The 26,198-nt window shown below is 46.3% G+C and overlaps 1 protein-coding gene across 5 annotated transcripts in view; it reads right to left on the bottom strand.

The window, feature by feature from the left end:
* Positions 1–26,198, bottom strand: part of SORCS1 (sortilin related VPS10 domain containing receptor 1) — a 501,652-nt gene that overhangs the window by 192,194 nt on the left and 283,260 nt on the right. For all 5 annotated transcript variants that reach the window (XM_083149856.1, XM_083149858.1, XM_083149860.1 and 2 more), the window contains exons 4-5: positions 13,194–13,352; positions 11,512–11,585 (exon numbers count right to left, since the gene is read on the bottom strand). In XM_083149856.1, the coding sequence (XP_083005982.1) occupies positions 11,512–11,585; positions 13,194–13,352 (233 nt within the window). The remainder of the gene's footprint in view (positions 1–11,511; positions 11,586–13,193; positions 13,353–26,198) is intronic.

The following is a 26,198-nucleotide window of genomic DNA, read 5'->3' as shown; positions in this document are numbered from 1 at the left end:
TCCGTTACATTGTCTTATATAGCGCAGCAGATTCCGTTACAGCGTCTTATATAGCGCAGCAGATTCCGTTACAGTGTCTTATATAGCGCAGCAGATTCCGTTACAGAGTCTTATATAGCGCAGCAGATTCCGTTACAGTGTCTTATATAGCGCAGCAGATTCCGTTACAGCGTCTTATATAGCGCAGCAGATTCCGTTACAGTGTCTTATATAGCGCAGCAGATTCCGTTACAGTGTCTTGTATAGCGCAGCAGATTCCGTTACAGCGTCTTATATAACGCAGCAGATTCCAACACAGTGTCTTATATAGCGCAGTAGATTGCGTTACAGTGTCTTATATAGCGCAGCAAATTCCATTGCGCTTTACAATTGTAAACAGAGATCAAACCAACTGGGTAACAACAGACAGACTTGGAGGTAGGAGGGCCCTGCTGCAAGCTTACAATTTCCTTTACCCCAACTCCTGAATGGGCATTGTGGGACATATACCCTACTCCTAACACCATTAAACAGTCTGCGGGACAGAGAATATTCCTGTCAAAGTCAGCTGCTGCGGCACGTAAAACCATTTTGCCACAGTGGATTTCATCTAACACATTGTCCATTACAGTATTTCTGCCCAGGTTTTTTTTACCTTTTCCAAATGGATTGGTTGGAGATGTCGCTAAATAAAGATGTAAAACAAAAAAATAATTTACAGTATGGTTGCTTTATGCCCGGTCTTTGCCGTCATGTAATAAAACCTGTCTCAGGAAAGCTGTTGAGTTAACGTCTTGGTATAACCTTGCAATTTTGCAATGCGTTGCGCTGTTCAGCTCCTTGTTATTTCAGCACCATGAACAGCGCCGCGGTACTGAAACAAGTTTACTTTCACATTCAATTTGTTTCTCCCATTCGATTTTTTTTTAAGGAGGACTCTTCAGGGGGTACGGTCCCAGTAATTGCAGCAGGCGCACAATGTAACATGTGCCATTAATAAGACAAGTGCCATTATCACTGCATCAGAGTGTGCACTTTTCTGAGAACAAGTGGCTCCCGAGGAGAAAATCACTAGTGGAGTGGAAGATTTGTGTGTGATTGCTGCACTAAGTAAGGGAATATTTAAATAGAACAACAGGTTCTAACAGAACGCGGATAAAAGCCGCCGCTGACATTCTGTGCCGCAAATCCCAATTATAACACGGCGACAAACACTTCACATCTAAACAAAACGTTGTTTCAGAGCCAGAAATCTTTACTTCAGTATGGGAAAGATTTATTATCTTAGGTCATTTAAATGATGACGGAAAATTAAATCAATCTCAGGGTTTATCACTGAGACATAATGTTTCTTCCTCCCTTATTCCGGTGTCCCAGAGATAATGCACAGTGGTAATGAGCATTACAGGGCGTCACAGTATAGCGATACAACAAGGCTCGGGGACATCATTGTCTACATTGTCCAAGGCTAGGCTACATCATTGCAGCTTACCATACACCACCAAATATTCCCACTTATAAGGAACCATCCCACTGTCCCACCTGCAGTGCCCCACGGTCATTAGGCCGACAGGCAGTCTGTCGACACATAAAAATGTTTGACATGAGTTTTCCACTGTATAAATGCACCGCAAGACACGGTACATCACGCTATTATATTCCGCTTCAACTGGGATGGTAAATTATGAACAAGTACTTAAAAAAAAAAAAAGTTAAAACCCGGTGTTGACCTTTTTCATATAAATCTTTTCAACATGTCGACCTTTTTCACGAGTCAACCTACTGCCAGTGATGGCATAGCCATCACAGAGAGAGCTGAGCATCCCCCGCAGTGATGAAAATGGGGGTGTGGTAGGGTAGGAGGAGGCCACACTCCTTCTACCCTAATTTTGGGTGCACAAGCCCTGAGATCATAAACGGTTAGTTCTCCAGCGGAGCTGAGATAGGAGGACTTCTTCAGTCCTACAGACGGGTCACAGTGTATCAAATCAGACCTTTCAGTAGGACAGTCCCCCTTTTCAGGCACTGTCCCGCTACCCCCACCCCGTGGCCTGTAGTGCCTCGACCCCCATGGGAGGTTAGATGCGTGGCATCCATTCAGTGCCTGGCGGAGGCATCTGCGGCAGTGCTGGGATTGCCTTAAACATTAGGCGTTACACACAATCACATCCCTCCAGTTTGCTCAGGAACACAGGAATGTGGCAGTACATGATTGCAGGGGTTAAAGTGAGGGGGAACGGGGTGGAACTGAGTCCAACAACCTCTTATGGTGAGGTGGAACATTTTAACCTCAACATTGGCCCTGCACAGTAATTCTTAAAAGAAAGCATTCTAGTCTGCAGGGGGGTGCCAAAAACCCTACCACTGGCCCTATCTCTGCCTAACGGGGGGAGGGGATGGGTTGTAATTAGGTGGCATTAAGAAATGAGTTCCCCCACCTCTGTATAGCCACTTTATGCCCTGCGTGATTGGAAGCTGGACAGGGGGTCTGAAGAATCCAGGGGACTAAGTAAAAACCAGACCCGGATAAGACCCCGGCAATGCCATCATTTTGTAAGCCCCCGACACTATCTCCAGAGGAAATATCCCATAATAATAAGCAGAATGAGAAGACGCTTTGCCGGCTCCCTGCAGCCGGATCGCTGGATGAGCAGAAATACTTAAGCAAACATCATCTTGTACAAATACGTCCGTAACAGTTCTCTGTCCCACACATGATAATAGCTTTGTAATTCAATTACAGCTAGTATTTGTGCTGAGGGATTTATCTCCTGCAAATATCTGCACCGGTGCGAATCTGCTCCCATAAATCTAAGGCGCCGAACGAGATGATCCCGCTGAACATTCCGGTTACAGGCGACACTTTCCTCTCAGAATATGCAGCTCTTCGGGGGTAAATCGGCCCGTACTGCAGATACTGGGAGCTGACAGAAGATAGCATTGGGAATTGTACAGGCTAGATATAACCAAATAGGACATGTGCACGTTGATAAAGGCACAGACATTGGGGAAAACAAAGATACCTTGATACAGTAGGAACATATTCACCATCATAATCGTGAGTGTGGAACACCATCTTCATGAAGTTTTTCAACCAACGGAAAACCAGAAAGAAACCTTTATATGCTTTACAACCTCCATGATTGGTGTATGCTACCCTTATTTACTTTTAATGATGAAGGAGACACAAGGATGAAAGTTTCTAGTAGTTTATTTACCCTTTATTTATGTGGAATCAGGTACGTTTGTTTGTTTTTTTCAAAAGAACACTTAACGCACTCAAAAATAATAGATTTCTTTTGAGATACATATATGTCCTAACACACGGTCCCCTGTTTTTGTTTTGGGGTTCCATTTATAAACCACCAAATATTTGAGAGCCTCTCCTCATCTGAAAACATTTGTGGACACGGGACAAAGAAACCTTGAGAGGAGTCTCTGTGCATTTGCAACAGTGAGTGTGGTACGCCATCTTCTCCTCAGCTTTAAGTATAGATAAGAAATCAAAGAAACCTTTATGTGTTACTCGCCAACATCGGTTGGGGTACGCACTCTATACTTATCTTTGGTGGAGGGAGAAACCCAGTGTATTTAAGATAAAAGAAACCTTTTGATACCCAGCATCACTCATGTACGTGTGAGTGTGGTACTAATCACTTATCAAGCCCAAATGAATTTGAGGATTCTTTTATTTTTCCCCCTTTTTTGATCACATAACAATACTACACATTTTGTATTTGTGTTTTGTCTTTTGCACCCACCTGAGGGATATTTTTGGGAAGTCACTTACAAAGAAGGAATGAAGTAAGATACCTCAAGGATCTACTGTAAAAGGAAGTACAGTATTTATTTTTCTGACTTATTCAGTTATTTTATTGGGAATGGTAAGTCACCCAAAGTATGGTGAGTGAGGTGGTGCACTAATTTAGGGTCCACTCTACAAATTGACACCCATAAAAAGGTGAAAAACCCATATTGACTTTTTCATGTGTTGGCCTTTTTCTTGTGTCCACCTTGGGCATGTTGACTGTTGTATAGCTTATCATTTCTGCTTCTCCATGCTTTCTTATGGAAGATGTACATGACTATGGAGGCTTGCTGATATTTCCGTATCTGTGTATTGCAGTATTCTGGGTTGAGCAGAATAAAGCTCAGTTCCCCGGCTCAGATGTGTCAGCCGGAATCAGAGGCGTTCTAATGACTTATTGATCTATACGCCAGTGAGGAACCTAACGCCATCCATGCCTAGGTGTCAGCTGAGAACTGGAAGCACAGGCTGCACTGCTGCCTGACCTACCAGACATCGATTCCTGGGAAAAGATAATTAAATGATTGGGAAAGAAGGGCGGAGAAATCGCTGCTTTACATACTGCGTCTGCTAATTAAAGTCACAAGCCAATATAAACCAATGTAATAGAGAAAAGGAAATCCTATATGTGTCAATTGTTCCCCTGGTCATCTAGAAACAGCAGTGGCAGTGGCAACCAGCGGAAGTTTTTACCTATGGGCAGCAGGACTGCAGCCCCCCCAGGTAAAATCCTCCACCTCCTCAGCGCTTCACTGTGACTGGCAGTGACATTCGATTGGAAGTCCAACCTGCCAGTCACAACCTGACAGGCAGTCCTTCCAGGATACAAATACCCCATAGAACACAATATCATGAAAATTACATTATGGTGCCAGCCAATCACGGGCAGAGCTCCTCTGGAGCTTGTCCGGTGATTGGTTGAAGGGATTCCCATTGACAAAAGTCAGTGGAATCCCTGTCATTTATGCATGGGAATAGTACGTGTGAGCGAGAACATGTGTAAGCACTATTTTGGACAATTGGATCAAGCCCACGTGTCAACATGTGTTTGTGTGTTGGCATGTATATTAAACATCTGCCACACATTACGGTGTGTGTGGCATATTTTATAATGAGCATTACAGTGTGTGGCATAATGTGTAATTGGCATTTAGGTGTGTGGTATGTGTAATGGGCAATACAGTGTGCCATAATGTGTAATTGGCATTACAGTGAGTGGCATAATGTATAATCGGCATTATGGTGTGGCATAATTTGTAATGGACATTATGGTGTGTGGCATAATGTTTAAAGGGCATTATGGTGTGTGGCATATTGTCTAATAAGCAATTCTGTGTATAGGAAGGCCATGCACCCTTTTTGGAATGGGCACGCCATAGGTACATGCAAAGTCTTTATTTTTTTTTAAATATAATTTTGGCAGGGGGAGAACAATTTCTGGTTACACCACTGAGTAATATCTGCAGTGCGGGTACTAATCACATACAGTAACATACTTTGAGTAGTGATATATTCCTGGTAGACCGGGCCCCTTTGTTCCCTTCCTGTACTGATCCCCTTTGACCTATTTTGCGTTGCCCCCTGCTTCAGACGCCAACTAACAGCAGAGTATATAACATATTAGGCACAGATCAATCACATAAATCAAACGCTCCCCAGCCTCTCCGAGTTACACCTCCACCCTCAGTACTGTAATGATCCAGCGGCATAATCCTGCACAGTATCACTTACATGTTCTTTATCGCCTGTGATTGCTTTCATTCCTCCTGGAATATTTTCATAACCACAAACCGGCGCTGAAACGTGTGGGAGAAACCTTTCTTCTGTCACTAAAGCTGTCACCAATTCATGTGAGTCCCTATAAAACAGGGCTCCTCGCTCCTCTGAATACATTACACCTCTTCATCTATAATCAACAAACAGCAGCTAATAACTGCGCCGCCGTTCCCCGGCACAATATCCACAGCCGTTAACAACTTATTTTTAATTAGATATCGCCCGTACGGCCTGTCTTCAGATCCTAATATTCTGCAGAACAATTAGCCGATGCTCTGCGCTTCCCGCTTTATAGGAAATTAATTATCTAAAAGCCGTTGTACAGAGAAAGTGCATCACCTAAATTCCTGCCCGGTGACGGAACCCTGGTGATCCTAAAAGGCTATTAAACCGTAATTCTCGGATGAGGACGTTGGGGAAATGTAGCCATTGTTACCCCATATATATATAGCTCAATTATATCATAATAATAATGTACATGTCCTACTGCATAGCAATATGCAGCTGGTATTATCACAAGTATAATACGGATTACGGTCACATGGGAGGATGCAGCAACCGCAATCAGATGGGCCTCCACTGCCTTGACTGCATTCCATGCAACTGCTGAGTGTTTGAGGGGATGTCAGAGAAACTTCCATGTGCGGAACCAATCTCCCTCTTCTGATTTGCATATAAATAGTTTGTGGGTTCTGTTGCTGTTGAGGGGCACTATTACCATTGGGGGTAATGCCACAGGAAAATGTATCGCCACTGGGGTGTGGAGGATAACGCTATTGGGGTGATGGGAATATGCAACAAGCGTTATCTGAACAGCAGTTTGACCAGGTTCAGGATGACTATATCATGGTCAACCATTAGAGTTCTACAGCATCCAGTGAGACGTCTATACATGGTCCTCCGCTTCTACATAGACAGTGACGTAAATAGAGGAAAGCCTTGACGGGAACCTTGTCGACTGTAGCAAGGTTGACACAGGTTTTTTGTTGTTTTTTGTTGGCGGTCAACTTGATTCCTACTCTACTATGCAAGTGGATATAGAGTGGGAATATAACAGTGTGCCCAGCATAGCACATACACAGTGTCCACGGGCACCCCTCTGATATTTGGCATAAAAAAAGACGAAAAAACCATATTAACCTTGCTACTGTAGACCAGGTTCCCATCAATGCTTTCCACCCGTCGATCTACCATCACTGTCTATGTAAATGTGGACGACCAAGTATAGACATCTTAGTAGACACCTTCAACCTCTAGTGGTCGACCATGATATTTTTGACCTGAAACTGGTCAATCCGTTAGTCCATAACCCAACAAGCACAGGCAGTATAATGTACATACAGTACCTGGAACATAAAAACGGAACCACACTTCAGCGCTATCCTTGATCATACATAAGAACTAACGATCATCCTATATCGGTAGATGTTCAAGAGTCTTCTGTTGTTAGATTCTGTAGAGTCCCCTTTTAAATTTTAACTGACCTTGCCACAGGTCCCTATTTTCACATAAAGGTATCTTTATTAAGATTTTCCTCTCCTCTCTTAATAAAGATACCTTTATGTGAAAATAAGGACACGTGGCAAGGTCAGTTAAAATTTAAAAGGGGACTCTACAGAATCTAACAACAGAAGACTCTTGCACATCTACCTATATAGGATGATCATTAGTTCTTATGTATGATCAAGGATAGTGCTGAAGTGTGGTTCCGTTTTTGTGTATAGTTTTTGTGTTGGGTATCTTGTGACCCTTGGAAACACATATAGCTGCAATCCTTGGCGCAGCTGATTTCCCCAAATCTCTTTCTTATACATTAGAACCTGGAACATGCAACAGGGGCAGTTACAATGGTGACTGGAAGATACTACAGGGATCTTGGTATAATGATACAGGGGTGCGGGCACGGGCCAGGCACCCCCTAGGGCTTGGCATATACTTTTTTTTTTTTACAAATACTTTTAAATAGACTTTTTTTTGCTATTTAATAAAAATGGGAAAATCATTTTTGGAAAAATATTTGTCAGCAGTAGAAACAAAAAGGCATTTCCTGTCTGTTCCTATATAGTGTAGGGTCTGCCCGCTGGGAACAGCTAAAAGTCCATTGTAACCTTGTCTAAAAATACCTGTCTATCTCTGTGCCCAGGCAGAAACCAGGTGGGTGTCTGGACCAAAACCCACTTTACACCTCTATACACTCACACATGTATCCCTTTACTCAAAGCATATCTAACATTGTAACACTTATTGTTTTCTATGTGATTGCAATCTCCTGGGAGCAAGAACTTTAGTGTTTGTGACAAGTCACCATAGTTGGCATAACAGCCTCACAGCACCCAGGTCTTGGGATGGAGTCTCACCAAGGCCCTATCTGTGGGGAGTTTACATGTTCTCCCCATATTTATTTATTTATTTACAGTTTCTTATGTAGCGCAGCATATTCCCATAGGTGTGTTTACTTCCTACAATTCAAAAATACACTAATAGGTTAATTACCCTAGTGTGTATGTGCGTGCATATGATAGGTAATATAGATTGTGAGCTCCACTGGTGCAGCGACTAATACGAGTGACTGGAATATTCTTTGTAATCCTCTGCATAATATCTGTGCACTTGGGCCCTTATTCTGATTGGTGCGGCCGGATCCGAATATGCAGCCAGGGCCGTGCGTGCGAAACCCCGCCTTCCATACGGATCGCCAACTCCGTCCGTACGCGGTAAGAAGCTGGCCGAACGGACCGCAGGTGTATTTTTCATGGAATACGCCTCCTCCATCTAAGGGAACCTCCCCCATCATTCGATGGTCGCAGACCATCGAAAGCAGGACCGAGTGCTCCACCAGCTCCCGCAACCTCAGACCACACGGACATTTTTCCGTGCAAAAGCAGGGATCTGGGTGGGCAGCTGACATCCGGCGATGTCATATGTCCGCCCCCTACACGTGCGTCACGGTCGCATTACCATACGTACGCCCAGCGTTTGCATGGGAACGCCCATGAAACGCGGGGCGTATGCATATGGTAATGAGCCCAAATAGCCCTTCACGCCCCTCTCTACCCCCTGGTCGGAGTGTTCACATTTCATGCGGGATTTGGCCGTACGCCCCGCTCGCACATGCGCAGAGACGCCTCTGCACATGCGCAGACACAAAACATCAGCGGCACGAACACACGTGGATATTACCGCACCAACCAGAATAAGGGCCTATATAAGTAACATCCTCTTCTAACCCAGCGCCATCTGTGGAAGATGTGCTCTGTGTATAACGGTTGGTAAATAAATAAGTTGTGTAACCGTTGTGTGTTTGTTTTAGCTTCCCATCGCACAGATGTGTGGTCACAACGCTTCTTATAGTGATTGTTTATACAAGTCCTGTGTTCTCCGTCCTGTGGGGAACAAGGAACAGACATGAAGGGAATCCGCAGGAAGCCTGCAGCTGACACAGGAGCCATCATCCGCTGACCCCGGCACCTTAGGCCACTAAGCTTACGCTCTTCCCATGGACTGCAGTGGAAAGCATCCCGAAATACTGCAGTCTCTGTTATCCCAGAGTATTACGCTCTATTCTCTAGAATACACTATAATACAGCTTGTGATCATATTGGCTTTATCTGTACAAGATACACATGTAAAACAACATACATGACAGTGAGGTGTATGGCTTTGATTCAGACCTGGTAGCAAGATTGAAGTTTTTGCAGATGGACAAAACCATGCTGCACTGCAGGTGGGGCAGATGTAACAGGTGCAGGGAGTTAGAATTGGGTGGGGTGTGGTCAAACTGAAATCTAAATTGCAGAGTAAGAATAATGCAGCCAGTATTTACCCTGCACATAAACAAAATATCTCACACAAATCTAACCCTCTCTGCACGTTACATCTGCCCCACCTGCAGTGCAGCATGGTTTTGTCCATCTGCAAAAACTTCAACCTTGCTAACATGTCTGAATCAGACCCTATGTACTAACCAATAGATAAAGTTTACAGATATACCGCAGGGTTGCCTACCCTCCAGGAATGGCCAGGAGGGTACCGGAAATCGGGTCCCCCTCCCGGCCCCCCGGAAAGAGGGGCAACCCTCCCGCATTACCGCCTGGCTCCTGCACACCCCCCCCCCCCCCGGCATCTGTGACCCCCCCTCGGCGGGGGGTCCATGGGTCAAATGATGCGAATAGCGCCGTTTTAGCCCCGCCCACCACAGTGCAATGCCATAAAAACAGCATTGCACGTCGGGGGCGTGGCTAAAATGGTGCTATCACTCTGGCCACGCCCCCAACAAGTGTCCGTCCATGTGGCTCCGCCCAATCACCACCCCTTTCCACTCCCAATGGTGTCTCCCTGGCTGGCTGCCCTCTCCTGGAAAGTATGATATACCGTAACAACCAAACAGCTCCTAACTGCTATGTTAAAGGCAGCCACGAGCTGTATGGCTGTTACTTTATCTCTCTCCAATGTGTCACCAGCCAAAGCTTTGTAAACAGACCCCAGTGTGTCATATACTATTTTTGGTACCTGTATATTATCACGGCACCCACGATTTCCATTGTAGGGCATTTATGGGGTCGCATCGCATGCGATCACATACGGTGCGATGCGACACGATTTTTTATTGTACAGGCACCCTGATGGGTGATTCCTATGTTAAATGCACCCCCAGACCCGATTTTTCATTGTACAGCCACCCTGATGGGTAATTACTATGTTAAATGCACCCCCATTTTTAAAGCCACCCCCACTATCAACGCCAACCCGAAGCGTGGCGAGCGCAGCGAGCCCTCGAAGGGCGGCGGTATGCGTCCTCTGACCTTTTCATACCCCCACTATCCACGTCGGTGTGGAGCTGATTCTATATAGTGTGGCGAGCGCAGCGAGCCACCGAGCCCGAAGCGTGGCGAATGCAGCGAGCCCCGCGAGGGGACGCGGATTACTTCACATGAATTCCGCGTCCGCTCGCCACGCTTCGGGCTCGGTGGCTCGCTGCGCTCGCCACACTATATAAAGTCAACTCCACGCCGACGTGGATAGTGGGGGTATGAAAAGGTCGGAGGACACGTACCGCCACCCCACGTGGGCTCGCTGCGCTCGCCACGCTTAGGGTTGGCGTTGATAGTGGGGTGGTGTTAACAATGGGGGGGCATTTAACATAGTAATCACCCATCAGGGTGGCTGTACAATTAAAAATCAGGTCTGGGGGTGCATTTAACATAGGAATCACCCATCACGATGGCTGTACAATGTAAAATCGGCTATGATCGCGTTGCATCGCATGCCATTATAATGGCATGCGATGCAACGCAATATTAAAATTGTACAGTCAGCCCTTAAAACCCTGAAATCGGGTCCCATCGCATACCTTAATTAGTGGTATGTGATGCGATGGGCGCCGTGATAATACACAAGTATCCTATTTTTTGCTATATCGCAAGTGATACTCGTTGCATATTCCCAGCAAAACCAAACAGTTCCTCTATCACAGACCTGGGCGCGGTTAGTTTATCGCTGTCAGTCCTTTCCCCGGCACTGGCCCCTGTTCCAAGAAAACATTGATGCCTCTCGGATCTCCACTACCACTATCAATGATAAAGCCAGGATTCATCGTAGCCAAATATTGATGACTGCTAATCATCAATGGTCCATGGCCATCCTCACTGCAGAAGTATATATACTGGTACTAAGGGAGTTATTCTGGTTGTTCGCTGTGGGTACACGCACCCTGTATATGCACACGCGCAGAAATGTGCACAGCGCCACCATATTGAACGTAGTGAATAAGGCCCTAAGACCCCAAACACGGACTCTGGTCAGGGTGAATACTTAGAATGGAACAAGACACTAAACAAACGTATCCATGGTTGGAAGGAGAAGCGGCTGCTGTTGTCCAGCAGGAAATAAACCATCACACACTGCACATATTCTATCAGAGCCATCACTAAGGAGAAGCTTCTTCTTACCAGTAAAATCGGTTTGGTGCCACGGACTCACTAAGAAGCAGCCATCGCCTCCCGAACTCTGAGGAGCTGTACAGCTGCGGGGAGAGATATCGGGAGTCAGAAGTGTTTAGCATTTAATAAAGACGTTATAATGATTTAAATCAATTATCTCATTTGGGGGCCATTTAACCTCTTGGGAACATGGGCCCATTCCATGCAGCAGTCCAGTAGACAGTGGTGGCTCCACAGCACATTTCCAAATTCAAATAGGGGAGCCGCACCAACTGCCAGTTAGCACGTTTGGAATGGCAGTTGGTGGCAGTGGGTGTGGCTCCCATATATAAAGTATGAACTGTGCTGCAGCCCCCACCCCTGGATCTGCCACTGTCACATCTTAAATCTGCTGGAGCGCACCAGTTCTTACTATAGGGAGAAGGGCTGTTTCAGCACTGAAGGTGGTCGCATTCTGTTGGACTGAGGGGTCTATTTACTAAGCGGGGAAAAGCCTAATCTTCAACAAATCAAACAGGAGCTTTAATGTCAGCAGAAAGAAATGAATATAAGCAAAAGGAACATAGACAAACTGACGGCATTGTCTAACTTCTTTAAATGCATCCTCAAAGGTAATTGGTTGCTACGGGCAACTTCACTCAATGCTAGATACATTAACCCCATTGTTTCCTGGCTTGGCTTCTGCAGCTCCACCCGGGCTCTATGCTAAGGGCAGCAGCCTCTCGTGACTTCCACAGTCTCTGTATACACAGGCAGCAGCCCCTCTAGGACTGTCCCCATACAGCAGCCCCTCTAGGACTGTCCCCATACAGCAGCCCCTCTAGGACTGTCCCTATACAGCAGCCCCTCTAGGACTGTCCCCATACAGCAGCCCCTCTAGGACTGTCCCCATACAGCAGCCCCTCTAGGACTGTCCCCATACAGCAATCCCTCTAGGACTTGGCAGCCTCTAGGAGTGGTCACACCTCCTCCTTGCAGGTTCCATCTGGGACCTTTCCTCTCTGTCTCCTGCACGTGTACAGGTCTCCGGAAACATGGCGCCCACATATTTTTCCTGGGGATATCACTACTGCACATGGCCACCATTTTCCTGGTGATTTCTGTCTGCAGCATCAACCGCCGCAGGATTCCGGAGGGGAAAGTATAATTATATGGGTGCAGGGTGTGCGGTGGGGGCCCCTGAGGCACACCCTGAAACCATAATAGATATACTAATGGGTGGATCCCTCCAGCCTCACCACAGCTCACTATCGCCACCTATCGTCATATTACCACAGGTGGTAGTAACCATACATGGCTGTCAGAGAGGAGGAGAGGGATCTCTTATTGATCCCTCCCCAGCAGACCACCTGCTCATCCCCTCTTCTGCCCATTACAGGTGACATTTAAACAGCAGCTGCCTTATATGAATAGTAGTAGCTGTATATGATGGAAATGACATTTTATTAGCTTGAGCCCAATCCGTCCGGGCAGTCCCATTGTCAGTGCTGAGCTAACGCCATCTGAAGATGCCACTAGAGGTCACAGGTGATATCTACAAAGCTTTGGTTTGCGGATCTTGATGCATATGTCCCCATACAAAACTACAGTATGGGGAAAGCAGCTGTGTGGGGCCGGCGGACTGAAAGCAGGAGATATCACCTTCTCACCCATGAATAGCTGCCATATACATGTATATCTGTACCACAAACCTTCTGGTCTTGGCTGTAGGCCAGGATCCAGTCTTCTTGTTTGGGGTGGAAGAGAAGACTCTGAATGTAGAAGTTGAGTCGGTATTTCTGATAGGTGGCTCCTTCGTCTGAGCTGATCATCAGGCTGCTCTCTATCTCGGGGTCGGTCAGGAGCATAATCTGGTGGAAGAGAGGAACGGGTACGTTATATATATGGAGCACAGTATAACCAGCCGTAGGGCAGTACTATTATCTGCTGAGGGATCCCTGACACACATAAACTAAGTAACATATGGTGGGCAACACCTAAAACACAAATTGTCTTATACAGTATAACTGTGTGGAGTTTGTATATTCTCCCCGTGCTAGCGTGGGTTTCCTCTGGGTACTCTGGTTTCCTCCCACAATCCAAATATATACTTGTCACAGACCCACCGGTCGCTCCTTCAGATACGTCAATCTGAGCAGCTCCGGCCGTGACTGGGGTTCACTTTGGACACACGAGTCCCCTCTATGAGGTACGCCGCGCAACAAAGCCTGATTTAGCGCTTTCAAATTGCACAAGGGGCGCCTTGCTGCCCCTGACCACACAATACAGTATATGACCGCTCTCCTTTGCCTTAGGTCCTTAGAACACAAAATCAGAACTGGGAATATGTATGATTTATTCCAAGAAAATACTAGAGCTTTAGTGATACAAATGGTTACAAGATGGTTACAAATATTTTAAAAGTGCAAACAAAATAAAAGGGAATTAAAAGGACAGGACTGTATCTTACACCTAAGTACTCATTCTGTATTGGGGGGCTTCCACCTGGAAAAAAAAAACGGGTCGCTTACAGCCAGCTTGCTGTTCCCAGGGCCGATGTAAGGCTTCTCAGCACCCTAGGCAAAACTTCAACCTACTGCTGCCCCCCCCCCCCCCAATACTGCCACCAATTACCATTTTCCAGCCCCTTAATGCATACTTGCCTAACATTCTGGAATGGCAGGGAGCCTGCCAAAATTGAGTGGTCCTCTCAGCCCCTCAGGTAGGTGGGCAAGATCCCTGCTTTCTCTGGAGGCCCCACGCACCCTCCCCTTTGCCACCCACAACAAAGTACAGAAAGAGAGGGCAGCAAAATAGGGAAGTATGCCTCAGGAGAAAGTATGGAGGTGAGGTCGTAGAGGTTCCACAGCAGCCACCTGCATTTAGTACTGTATAATGATCCTCACAGACATCCTTGATTTTTTGATAGGCCGACTTGGTGGTGCCCCCCTAGATCCCAACGCCCTAGGCAGCTGCCTAAAGCTGCCTAGTGGTAGAGCCGACCCTGGATATTCCCCTAAGAAGTACCAAAACCACAGGGACAAGAGAAGCAGTTATACCTGCAGGCTCCCTCATCCCTCCCACCCTTGGGATTTTGACCATTTCCCTGCTGGACCTAGTGAATGTCCCTAGATAATTGATCTTCTACATCATAGGTGTCAATCACATGGCCTGCGGGCCAAATACGGCCCGCCAGACCTGCTAATGTGGCCCGCACAGCCGCCGCCAGCAGCCTTTGGGGAGCTGGAGGGCTTGCACCCAGTGCTGCAAGAGAGGCGGTACGGGGTGGTACGGCATACCACTAAAACATAGGGTGCCGGTACCCCGTACCGCCATAAGAAATTACCCCCCCCCCCGAACATTGTGCGCATGCGCGCATATGTAAGTGGCGGGGGGCGCGGCCTGTACAGGTCCACTGCCCCCCGCCACAGCAGATTTCCTATGGTGGGGAGGGGCGGGGAGCGCATCTCGCGTCTCTCCTTCCTCAGCAGCAGCGGTGTGGAGTTGGCGGCGCGGAGATGGCGGCGGGCGGATGCAGCGGCTGGAGCGGGAGAGAGTGAGACCAGGCTGCAGCAACCAACGGTGAGTTGTGCTGTTCTGCAGCTGGCACTGTGGGGGCATATTTGGCACTGTGGGGGCATATCTAACACTGTGGGGACATATATGGATCTAGCTGGCACTGTGGGGGCATATGTGTGGCACTGTGTGGGCATATCTGACACTGGAGGCATATCTGGCACTGTGGGGGCATTTTTGGCACTGTGGGGGGCATTTCTGGCACTGTGGGCATATGTGTGGCACTGTGGGGGCATATCTGGCACTGTGGGGGCATACCTAGCACCGTGGGGGCATATCTGGCACTGTGGGGGCATATATGGTTCTGTCTGGCACTGTGGGGGCATATGGCTGGCACTGGGGGCATATGTGTGGGCATATCTGACACTGGGGGCATATCTGGCACTGTGGGGGCATATATGGTTCTGTCTGGCACTGTGGGGGCATATGGCTGGCATTGGGGGCATATGTGTGGGCATATCTGACACTGAGGACATATCTGGCACTGTGGTGGGCATATCTGGCATTGTGTGGGCATACCTAGCACTGTGGGGGCATATCTGGCACTGGGGGCATATGTGTTGCACTGTGGGGCATATGACATCTGGCAAAGATACAACCGGCCCTTTGAGGGTGACCAAACTGCCGATGCGGCCCCCAATGAATTTGAGTTTGACACCCCTGTTCTACATGAAGAAATCGTCTGCTGTTTTTAAAGTGAATGGTACACATTCCTTATCCAGTGAGATGCATAACAGACAGGCTTCAAGTCTGATAAGAGATCTTGTTGATATAACCCCCCAATCGGATTTATGAGGGGTCTCTGATCCTAACTTCAGAGAACTATACAGATGGTTACTCTGAGGAATGTCCACAGTGCTTACACTCTGCAGGGGGGAATGGCAGGCAGCCGTCTTACAGGTCACATTAAGTTAACACGCAAAATACAAGACATGCCCTGATCTCACACATAATAATAGCAGACATGATGTTACAAATAATACCAGAAATACATTCATCTCACACATAATAATAGCAGGAGGCATGCGTTATTCCATCCATCACGGGATCGGATCATGACAATACTGGTAGGTTAATTGGCTCCTAACAATATTAACCATAGAATGTCTCTGTGTGCGTGTATATGTGTAGGGAATATAGATTGTAAGCTCCACTGGGGCAGGGACTGATGTGACTGTTCAACTATTCTCTGTACAGCGCTGTGGAATATGTGTGCGCTATATAATAACTGGTAATAATATTCTCTGTACAGCGCTGCGGAATATGTGTGCGCTATATAATAACTGGTAATAATAGTCTTTGTACAGCGCTGCAGAATATGTGTGCGCTATATAATAACTGGTAATAATAGTCTCTGTACAGCGCTGCGGAATATGTGTGCGCTATATAATAACTGGTAATAATAATAGTCTCTGTACACCGCTGCGGAATATGTGTGCGCTATATAATAACTGGTAATAATATTCTCTTTACAGCGCTGCGGAATATGTGTGCGCTATATAATAACTGGCAATGATATTCTCTGTACAGCGCTGTGGAATATGTGTGCGCTATATAATAACTGGTAATAATAGTCTCTGTACAACGCTGCGGAATATGTGTACACTATATAATAACTGGTAATAATATTCTCTGTACAGCGCTGCAGAATATGTGTGTGCTATATAATAACTGGTAATATTAATCTCTGTACAGCGCTGAGGAATATGTGTGCGCTATATAAATAACTTTTAATAATATTCTCTGTACAGCGCTGCGGAATATGTGTGCGCTATGTAACAACTGGTGATAAAATTTTCTGTACAGCAATGCGGAATATGTGTGCGCTATATAATAACTGGCAATAATATTCTCTGTACATCGCTGCAGAATATGTGTTCGCTATATAATAACTGGTAATAATCTCTGTACAGCGCTTTGGAATATGTGTGTGCTATATAATAACTGGTAATAATAGTCTCTGTACAGCGCTGCGGAATATGTGTGTGCTATATAATAACTGGTAATAATAGTCTCTGTACAGCGCTGCGGAATATGTGTGTGCTATATAATAACTGGTAATAATAGTCTCTGTACAGCACTGCAGAATATGTGTGCGCTATATAAATAACTGGGAATAATATTCTCTGTACAGCGCTGCAGAATATGTGTGCGCTATATAAATAACTGGTAATAATATTTTCTGTACAGCGCTGCGGAATATGTGTGCACTATATATATAACTGCTAATAATAGTCTCTGTACAGCGCTGCGGAATATGTGTGTGCTATATAATAACTGGTAATAATATTCTCTGTACAGCACTGTGGAATATGTGTGTGCTATGGAATAACTGGTAATAATAGTCTCTGTACAGCGCTGCGGAATATGTGTGCGCTATATAATAACTGGTAATAATATTCTCTGTACAGTGCTGCAGAATATGTGCGCGCTATATAATAACTGGTAATAATAGTCTCTGTACAGCGCTGCGGAATATGTGTGCGCTATATAATAACTGGTAATAATATTCTCTGTACAGCACTGTGGAATATGTGTGCGCTACATAATAACTGGTAATAATATTCTCTGTACAGCGCTGTGGAATATGTGTGCGATATATAATAACTGGTAATAATAATCTCTGTACAGCGCTGTGGTATATGTGTGCGCTATATAATAACTGGTAATATTATTCTCTGTACAGCGCTGTGGAATATGTGTGCGCTATATAATAACTGGTAATATATAATAAATAAATATAAAAGAGCTGCAAATACTAATTAACCCAATTCACTGCTGAGAACATATCGGTAATGTTTAACATGAATGTCCATAGTCATTTAGGCTGCAACTGCACAAGATAAAACCCGTTACATTTCTAGACGATTACATTATTGCACTTACAGTAATGCTGGGTACACACCAGGACGACTAGGGCCCGATCCCCTCAATCTAGATCACATTCCGACCAATTGGATATAGATTGTGTGGTGATTGGGCCCTTTTCTGTCCTGGTGTGGACCGATACCGATCCCGCGGGTCGGTCGGTCGTTATTCAGATCCTACCTGCTGCAGGTAGGATCTGAATAACGACCATACTGCCGGGTGCGGGTCGCCATTGGATCGGACCCGCTCACGGTGCACATCGTGAGCGGGTCGTGCGCCCCCCCCCCCCCCCCCCCCGCATCATCGTGAGCGGGTCTGAAGAAACACTGACGACGCGCTCACAATGTGCATCGTGAGCGGGTCGTCGTGGTGTGTACCCTACATAAGTCTCCTCACACTGCAAAGGCGTCTTCCCAAATTGGCTACATCTTTTCTAAATAGTTTTATTGAAATTGCAAGACAATAAGATACAAGCAAATTTGTATATATGTTTTTCCAGCAACTAAAAAAAAAGTATTGTGTGATTCTTGCTTCAGCCTTTATCCACCTTTAATTAATGCCTGAGATTCAGAGAAAAACATGAAATGCATCCGGCTGGTGTGATGATGTCATTTGATGTGTGATGATGTAATTTGTTCCCACCCCTTCTGAATCCCTGCTATAACAACTAAGGGTGGATCTCTGAGACTAGTTCCCTACCACCTCCTCTGTTTGTACCCCTGAAGTGCTGAGGATGAGACCCACTCATCTTAGCAAAGGAGGAGTTAACCAGAAGTTGCTCTGTGCATGGCCAGACAGGAAGAGAAAATCCCCCCCAGTTAAAGGTCTGGAACATTACTCGGAAAATAACATGTAATGTCACTTTAAATGCAAAAGCCGCGTTTGGAGTCATTTTAATTATTGTCTCTTACATAGCAGGCAGCCTGGGTCACGCTAACGAGGGATCCGCCGCACCTCGCGCAATGCGCAGGCAGCAAATGGAACAAGCACTGCCTGGAGGGGTCTCGCTTATTATGCAACTGGTGGGAATTCAATAACAAATTCGTTAATTGCCTTACACAGAGGGGAGGGCGGGTTACAAGATATAGATGACTGATTACATCAATCAGTTATTCCCCTATTACCAAGCAAATAAAGAATAAACATGTTACTTGTCACAATCATTAATACACGATGATGTAACCGGAACGGGAATTCTTACTATATTTCAAGTAGAGTATAAGCTCCCATTTTCAGGCTGCCAGTCTCATAACAGTCGTCAGGAAGGACATGCTGGGATTTGTAGTTCCACAACAGATTTCTGCCTTTTACAGCGACCTACAGAGGTGAATTATCCAGCGGTAATAATAGGAGATGAGGAAACAAGTTGGAAGCGTAATCGCAGAGCTGTGATGTTAGACTGAGCCATCAGCAATAAACCTAAGCGCAGTTGTCTAAGTGCATTAAAAATGTTTTACATCATCAGCCGAGTGACCCGGCTCCTCCAGGTTACATCGTCTATATACACACATGGCTTCATTAAAACTCTCTAGTGCTTTTAGCAGGGTGATAAAAATCCCTTTTATCCGGAGCATCGTAGCATGACAAGTACGGCGGAGATCGCACCGGAGTGCTACAAATCTGCAATTGTTGAGCACCACAATAAACTATGATATGGGAGACTGGGTGATGGACGACGCAGCGGCTTAAAATGAACACAGACATTAAGCAGTTATTCTATTGGCTGTTTATATGAAGCGCCATCCGGCTGTTACATCCAAGCGTTCTCGCATTTGTTTTCCTTTTCTGCTATTTTTTTGACAAATGATTTTGGTGCTCGACTTATAAACACGTTTTATTGCTGGGAAATTGAATGAGATATAGAGAGAGGTAGAAACGAGGGTGAGAGCGAAGGTGGGGGAGGGGGGACAGCAGGGCCCTCTTTAAAGAGGTCCTTCCTCATCTCTATATGTACAGACGAGTGAGGGGGTCATTAGTGATGTGCACAAGCACACATCGTTAACTATATAGTGTGGCAGGGACAGTATACTTCCACATGAAGGTAATGTGGAAAATCCAGTCCAGGATTTAGAACAGCATCAGCAGGGCTAGAGAGGTCGAGTCCGTTTTTTTTTAAGATGTATTGTGAATCACTCTTTGCTGATTAACAGCACCTGTTACTTCATCTTATATGTTTGTCCAAAGCAGGAGTCCCTGTTCTCAATGCCTACAAGAGGCTGGGTGATAGGTGTTCTCTGGAGTATATTCTTACTGCAGAAAACCTACTATACTGTAACTGAGGAATTGTATTGCTGTTACCTTTATACTGTATGAGTACACCTGTCGGTAGTACAACTGGATACATGAGAATCATAGGCTAAACTTGAAAGTTGGTTGGTTGGACCCAACTCCAAATTTCAGATTTTTTTTAAAAAAATTACATTGACAAAAGAATTACAAAAAACACACACCGGACTATGGGGTCAGCGGCCGACGGCCTTAATGGCGGGCGGCATCTGGGAATGGCAGGCTGCGAAGCGTCCAGTAAGAGCAGGCAACCGGGGATGTGGGCTTTGATGGATGCACGTGCGGCACTAGGCACACTACAATATGGCGTGATGCCATCGCAGCCAATGCATCATTGCCAGTGTTTCCGGGGGGAAGGGAGGAGAACAAAGAAGCTAATGCAGAATGGCCGGGAATCATTGCCGGAGGTTAATAAAAGTAATAAACTATGTTTTGGGCAAATGGGTGGTCCGGTGCACCCCGGACCACCCCACAGTTTCACCTATAATGAAGATATACAGTAACACTACACAGACTGCTGCCAACATTTTGATAGTCATTAAGCCGCATGTATCCCTTGTTTGTTGTATCTATTTTAAACCAGTTGCCTGGCACTAACATATGGGATGTGACCACAGACAGCAGTGTGTTACCTGAACAGGTAGCATCCCACACACTTATACCACCCTGCTCTGTCCTCCTTGTATAGTAGGGGGATGTAAAAGGTAGGGGGGGCATCTTTTGGCACTAGGAAGCATAAGGGTGGGTTTTGCTGCTCCATAAATATATTTTTTCGACTTGGTGGGGGAGGGGGTGTACTAGGGTGGAGGGCACACTGCCACAGCGATCTATTACCACTAGCAGGGGACCATATGCCGGGGGGGGGGGGGGGTTTTCGGGTATTTCTGATGAGGGTGGGAAGTAAAATTACAAAATGATAATGGGGGCCTATGGATTGAGGGAAGTAAGTGAGGGTTAGGTGCAAACCACTCCTTAGGTATATTTAAATATATTTTTTAAAATACCATATAAACGTTATTATCATAAATAAAAAAATTCAAAGCGATTTCGGCAAAAAAAATTCCTTCAATTCTCTAATGTTTTTTTATTTCACGGTATAAATAATTTGGAAGCGTCGTATGTTCGCTTCCTCCAAGTCCTGACCATTGTATCATAACTGCACAGACTGCAGCTGTTCGGCAAGAAGCATTTATATTCCTCCAGCGCTGTCCGCGTCATGTACACACGGCCGCGCTATCCTGGCATGTACACTCCATCCAATTGATTAATCGCTTTTCATAGCAAGTCAATAAATTCGACACAGACCCCTGAAACCAAACTCAAAGCGGCAATTTATCATCTGCCCTAGGAATAGGAAGAAACTTTATTTTCTTTGCCTTTCCTTTGATAAACGAGCACGAAACTCAATTTATGGATCCAGCGCGCATAGCGCCAGATGGGGCTGCCAACCCAATGTATTAAAAATGTAAAACTGCTCTCTATCTCCGGCGACCTCTCCTCGCACCTCGCCAGTAATGTCTCCGCACTCTCTTTTTTTTAAATAAAGCGACGTTATTCATAATTGACTCTAATTTGCTGTAAGCTCGTTGGAACCCGACGGCTATTCTGAAAGTCAACAACAGTTGTTCCCAAATTCATTATCCCTCCAAAGGTCGCCGTCCAGCTCATTAAGGGCCTTTGGTTTTTACACAAACAAATATGGCGTGTTAGAGGGAAACTTATTATTTCTTCAAAGTCTTTCATCTATTTTCAATCTGCGTAGAGAGCTTAAAGGACACTGCGCGGTAACGAGGCGGCCGAACGCATTCATTGTGCTTCTGTTTATTCTCGGGTGATGGTTCTAAACAGTGCTGGTCGCCTATGCTGATCTCCTGCTGATAAACTCTTCTACTCCCAAATTTCTGATTGGTTGCAAAAAGCAACATCCCAGGTGAAACAGAACTTCCATTTTAGTAAATGTCCCCCTAATTCTCATTTACTTATACCCCTCAGTGTCACAGACTATGCTAAATAAATTACAGAACTTGATTGGAAGATTTGGGCAACTTCCCCACTTTAGCTCTCTCCAAGGCTTGACACCCCCCCCCCCACCACCCACATACAGCGACCTTTGCAATGTTACATACTGTATATAAAATTAATTAATAAGTTAATAACACATTTATTTCTGCTGCCTCTGAGGCTTAGGGCACGGGGTTAAGTGAGAACCGTAACCGGACCAGTCCCTGGAATGCCGGACATTAAACGCTGCAGTCCCCCTCCCGGACACAACACGCCAGGGCCGCCAAGAGAGATCCTGGGTCCTGGTACAACAACTTCATGGGGCCCAACAGACGGAGCTCCCCGCACACTCTGCGGACCCTTGTTACGCCACTGCTTCCAAGGTGGATACAAGGACAAAAATGTACACAGTAATGCCGATTACACATGTCACACACCCAATACATATTATACCACATGCCATAATGCTCATTACACGTTATGCCACACCGTAGTGGCCAGTACACATTATAGTATACACTGTAATACCTATTACATATGTTACCACATGCCATAATGCCCATTACACATTATTCCACACACCGTAATGCTCATTGCATATTATGCCACACACTGTCATGTCTATTACATATAATACCACACATATTATGCCACCAAATAATAAGCCTGTGTTTCCCAGGTAAACTGTACCTGCTCCCCTCCCCTCTCACCACCCCTGCAACATGCTCCGGAATAACAGAGATTGATGAATATTGCCTCTCCAGTCCGGTGTTTTGGGGTCCTTTCCGGTTCCAGTTTTTACCAATACCCCGCAGCACCGCAATGATCGGGGCGAAGGCACTATGCAAGCAGCATCTCTGCTCATTATGCCTCATGCCCAGTAGTAGATTTACCACAAGGCAATACAAGCGGATGATTGGGGGGCCAACAACTGGTATATTTAACGGAGGGAACTTTTTCCTTGAGCTGTATTGAGAGCTGTCCTGCACAATCCTGATCATTTTTAGAACAAATTAAGCTAGTTTCTCTTATTTTGGGGTGTAAATGATTATGCGTGTCTGATCTCCAGACAGGGGACGGTGCTATTCAATTGGAATTGTCACACTGATCGCTCCCTGCAGTACCAGGCTTTCCTCAACCAAAGCACTGGCCGCAATTTGGGCACCTGAATGGGTCACATTCATTTCTGCTCACCAGCTCGGGAGAAAATGCTGGCACCGGTAGCTGTCTCCACCCGGGGAGCAGTAGCGGTGGCCTGGGGAATGAGGGGGAGGAATTTGGGGTTTTTGGACTGTGTGAGGAAGAGGGTCCACAAATCAGCGGCTTGCTTAGGGTCCCATGAGGTATAAATCTGCCTCTGACCACACGCTCTAGAGGAACGTCAGCGAAGATTACTGTACAGAAGGAGCCGTTCTCATTCATCCTGACAGCGTGCCGTATCTTCCAGCCTCGGTGCACCGCTGCCGAGAATGGGACGTGCGTGCATGTGAGACACTCGCACACCCCATTTGTTGCAACGCACACCCCATTTGTGGCAATGGCGCAGAGGCGGTAAGACGTGCATGCTGCTGGGATGAATGAACACAGATCCATCTGTACCCACCGTATTAAAGGACCCATTTATCAATGGTACACTATTGTATACCATTCCGGGTATGGGTAAAAACCAGACCAGGACAAGACCCCCGGACCGGACATCAAAATCTGCAGTCAGGAGCTTGTAAGGGTTTGCTGTCCGGGGGGGCTGCCTGTGGCACCTGCCACCAGAGAGAGGAGGAGGGGGAGAATAAAGCCTCCCTGTATGGTCCGGGCATGTAACAAAAACCGGGCGGGCCTGACCACACGGGGTGGCTGTAATCTCCCCTTCCCCATGTCCCTGGTGATAGCTATCACAGGGACCCCCCCCCCAGACAAGACACCCCCCGGACCGGACACCCCCGGACGGGACACCCCCGGACTGGACACTACAAGCTCTGGACTGCAGATTTTGATGTCCGGTCCGGCGGTCCGGGGTTTAGTCCGGGTCCGGTTTTTACATATGTGGATAGTAAAGAATAAAAAAAAGTTTTAAAAAAGAAAAAAATCCCCCAAAACACGTCGCAATTTTTATGTCGACCATAGTTATGTTGACCTTTCGCTTGCGTAGAAGCCGGGAGTTTGCGCAGGTGTAGTACCATCACCGCTACTGCGCATGCGCCTGTCAGTTACACTGCGTAGATGACGGGAACCGGCCGGTGCTGGGGACCTGGCAGCTGGGCATAGGCCCTAATTCAGGTTGGCTCATTAAACTCATAACATCGCAGCTTACCGAGCACCGGAAACGCCGTCCGCGGCTTGCGCATGTGCAGACCCCCAAACATCGCTGAATTCACCCCGTTCTGAGTGATGATGATTTAGGCCCATCACCCCTATGCCCCCTGCCCGCAGTGGTGGGTGCGAGCGCCCGGTGAACACCCTCTTCGCCATGGCCGCTCGCACCCGTTGCATGCAAGCGTATGAACTAGAATAACCGCCATTGTCTGCCAGCCATCCGAATACCCTACAGCCCAGCACTGCAGCACCACGGACAGCAGCCCTGTAATGTGGATTGCTGCAGTCGATCATTTCTCACTTGACTATTCTCAGTGGGGAGAGTTGTGTGGGAGATGACAAGAGCTCAGTCAGCCGCTTTCTCCTCCATTTGTCTGTTTTCCCTCTTGGACTGTTATAAGTCACTCTGCCGCTGTACATGTCAGGCTGATCAATGCCCCGGCTTTTAGAAAACCTTAAATAGCCAACGCTCCTGCACTGGAAATATTTATTGGGCATTTTCTTTCCAGTATCACAGCGCGAGTGTTGCACTTCAGAGTTATGAGGGAACCGGAATAAAAGAAACGGTTTTGGAAAGGTAAAAAGTTGTTTTGATGGCTCAAGAAGAAAAAAGCGGAGAGGAAGATAATGCGGAACATGAACGCCGCGCGGTCGCTGCGCAGGTTACGCGGTCCTCGGAGCACACGCAGTAAACGCACTTCATTCAAATCCGTCTCTAAGCCAGTTATCCCGAGATACTTTTTCAAGTGGTCGCGTCATGATTGCAACTAGCCACGCCCCTTTTCTGGCAGCCTATGTACCCATACAATCTTATGGCATCGCAGTCACGTGTTCCGCATTTACTTGTGGTTGACGCTCAATAAATAGGATTAGGTCGACAATGGGAAGGTTGACATGTGCTTTTTACTTTCTGTGTGTGCCGACAGGCGGTATTTCATGCCCTATCATCCAATAAGGCTTGGAGGGAGAATAGAATAGTGCGCCGATCTGGTGTCGATGTCAACATGAGTGGAAAAAAGTGAAAAACTCACGTCAACTATTTCGCTATTGACCTTCCCATTGTCGACCTAATGCTTGTCTCGACATTTTGACTCAGTCGACCTTAGCCATGTCAACCTTTTTCATGTGTCAACCTTCTGTGGTCGATCCAATACATGTCAACCTTAATTTGGTCGACCCAATGACCCGTACTCTCCACAGCATAATCCTAACCTTCATTCCTACAGCCTAATCCTACTAACATTTAGAGATTGTCAACATTTCACTTGTCGACATTCCCGAGAATGTCGCTGCATCTGTCGACATTTAAACTATATTGAATATATCATGAATGTCGACCGAGTCATGGTCTACATCCGTTGTCTTCATTTCATGTCTAGCGGAGGGAAAAATCTATACCGTGCGACTACACGCTATGCCGACGCTACAGCCGGTGCACATTTTCTGCATGATGTTGTTCAATCAAATGACTAAACGTTTGACAGAGTCTTCACTTCCACCCTGCAATCACATTGTTGCTGGTGTATGTTACAAGGATCTGTCATGTAATAAGAGGGGGTGGTGGGGCGCCTGGGGACCTGGAAATAGCTGCTAGTTACAGGCAGATACATTTATCTTGTCTGCTCAAGCAAGAACCATACACTGATTTCTCCAGCTTAGATTTCTAAGTACAACAG

Source organism: Crinia signifera, chromosome 6, assembly GCF_055691185.1.
Source record: "Crinia signifera chromosome 6, ASM5569118v1, whole genome shotgun sequence".
Classification (NCBI taxonomy): domain Eukaryota; kingdom Metazoa; phylum Chordata; class Amphibia; order Anura; family Myobatrachidae; genus Crinia; species Crinia signifera.
Note: the sequence above shows the minus strand (reverse complement) of the source record. Positions and strands in the feature narration are given on the sequence as shown.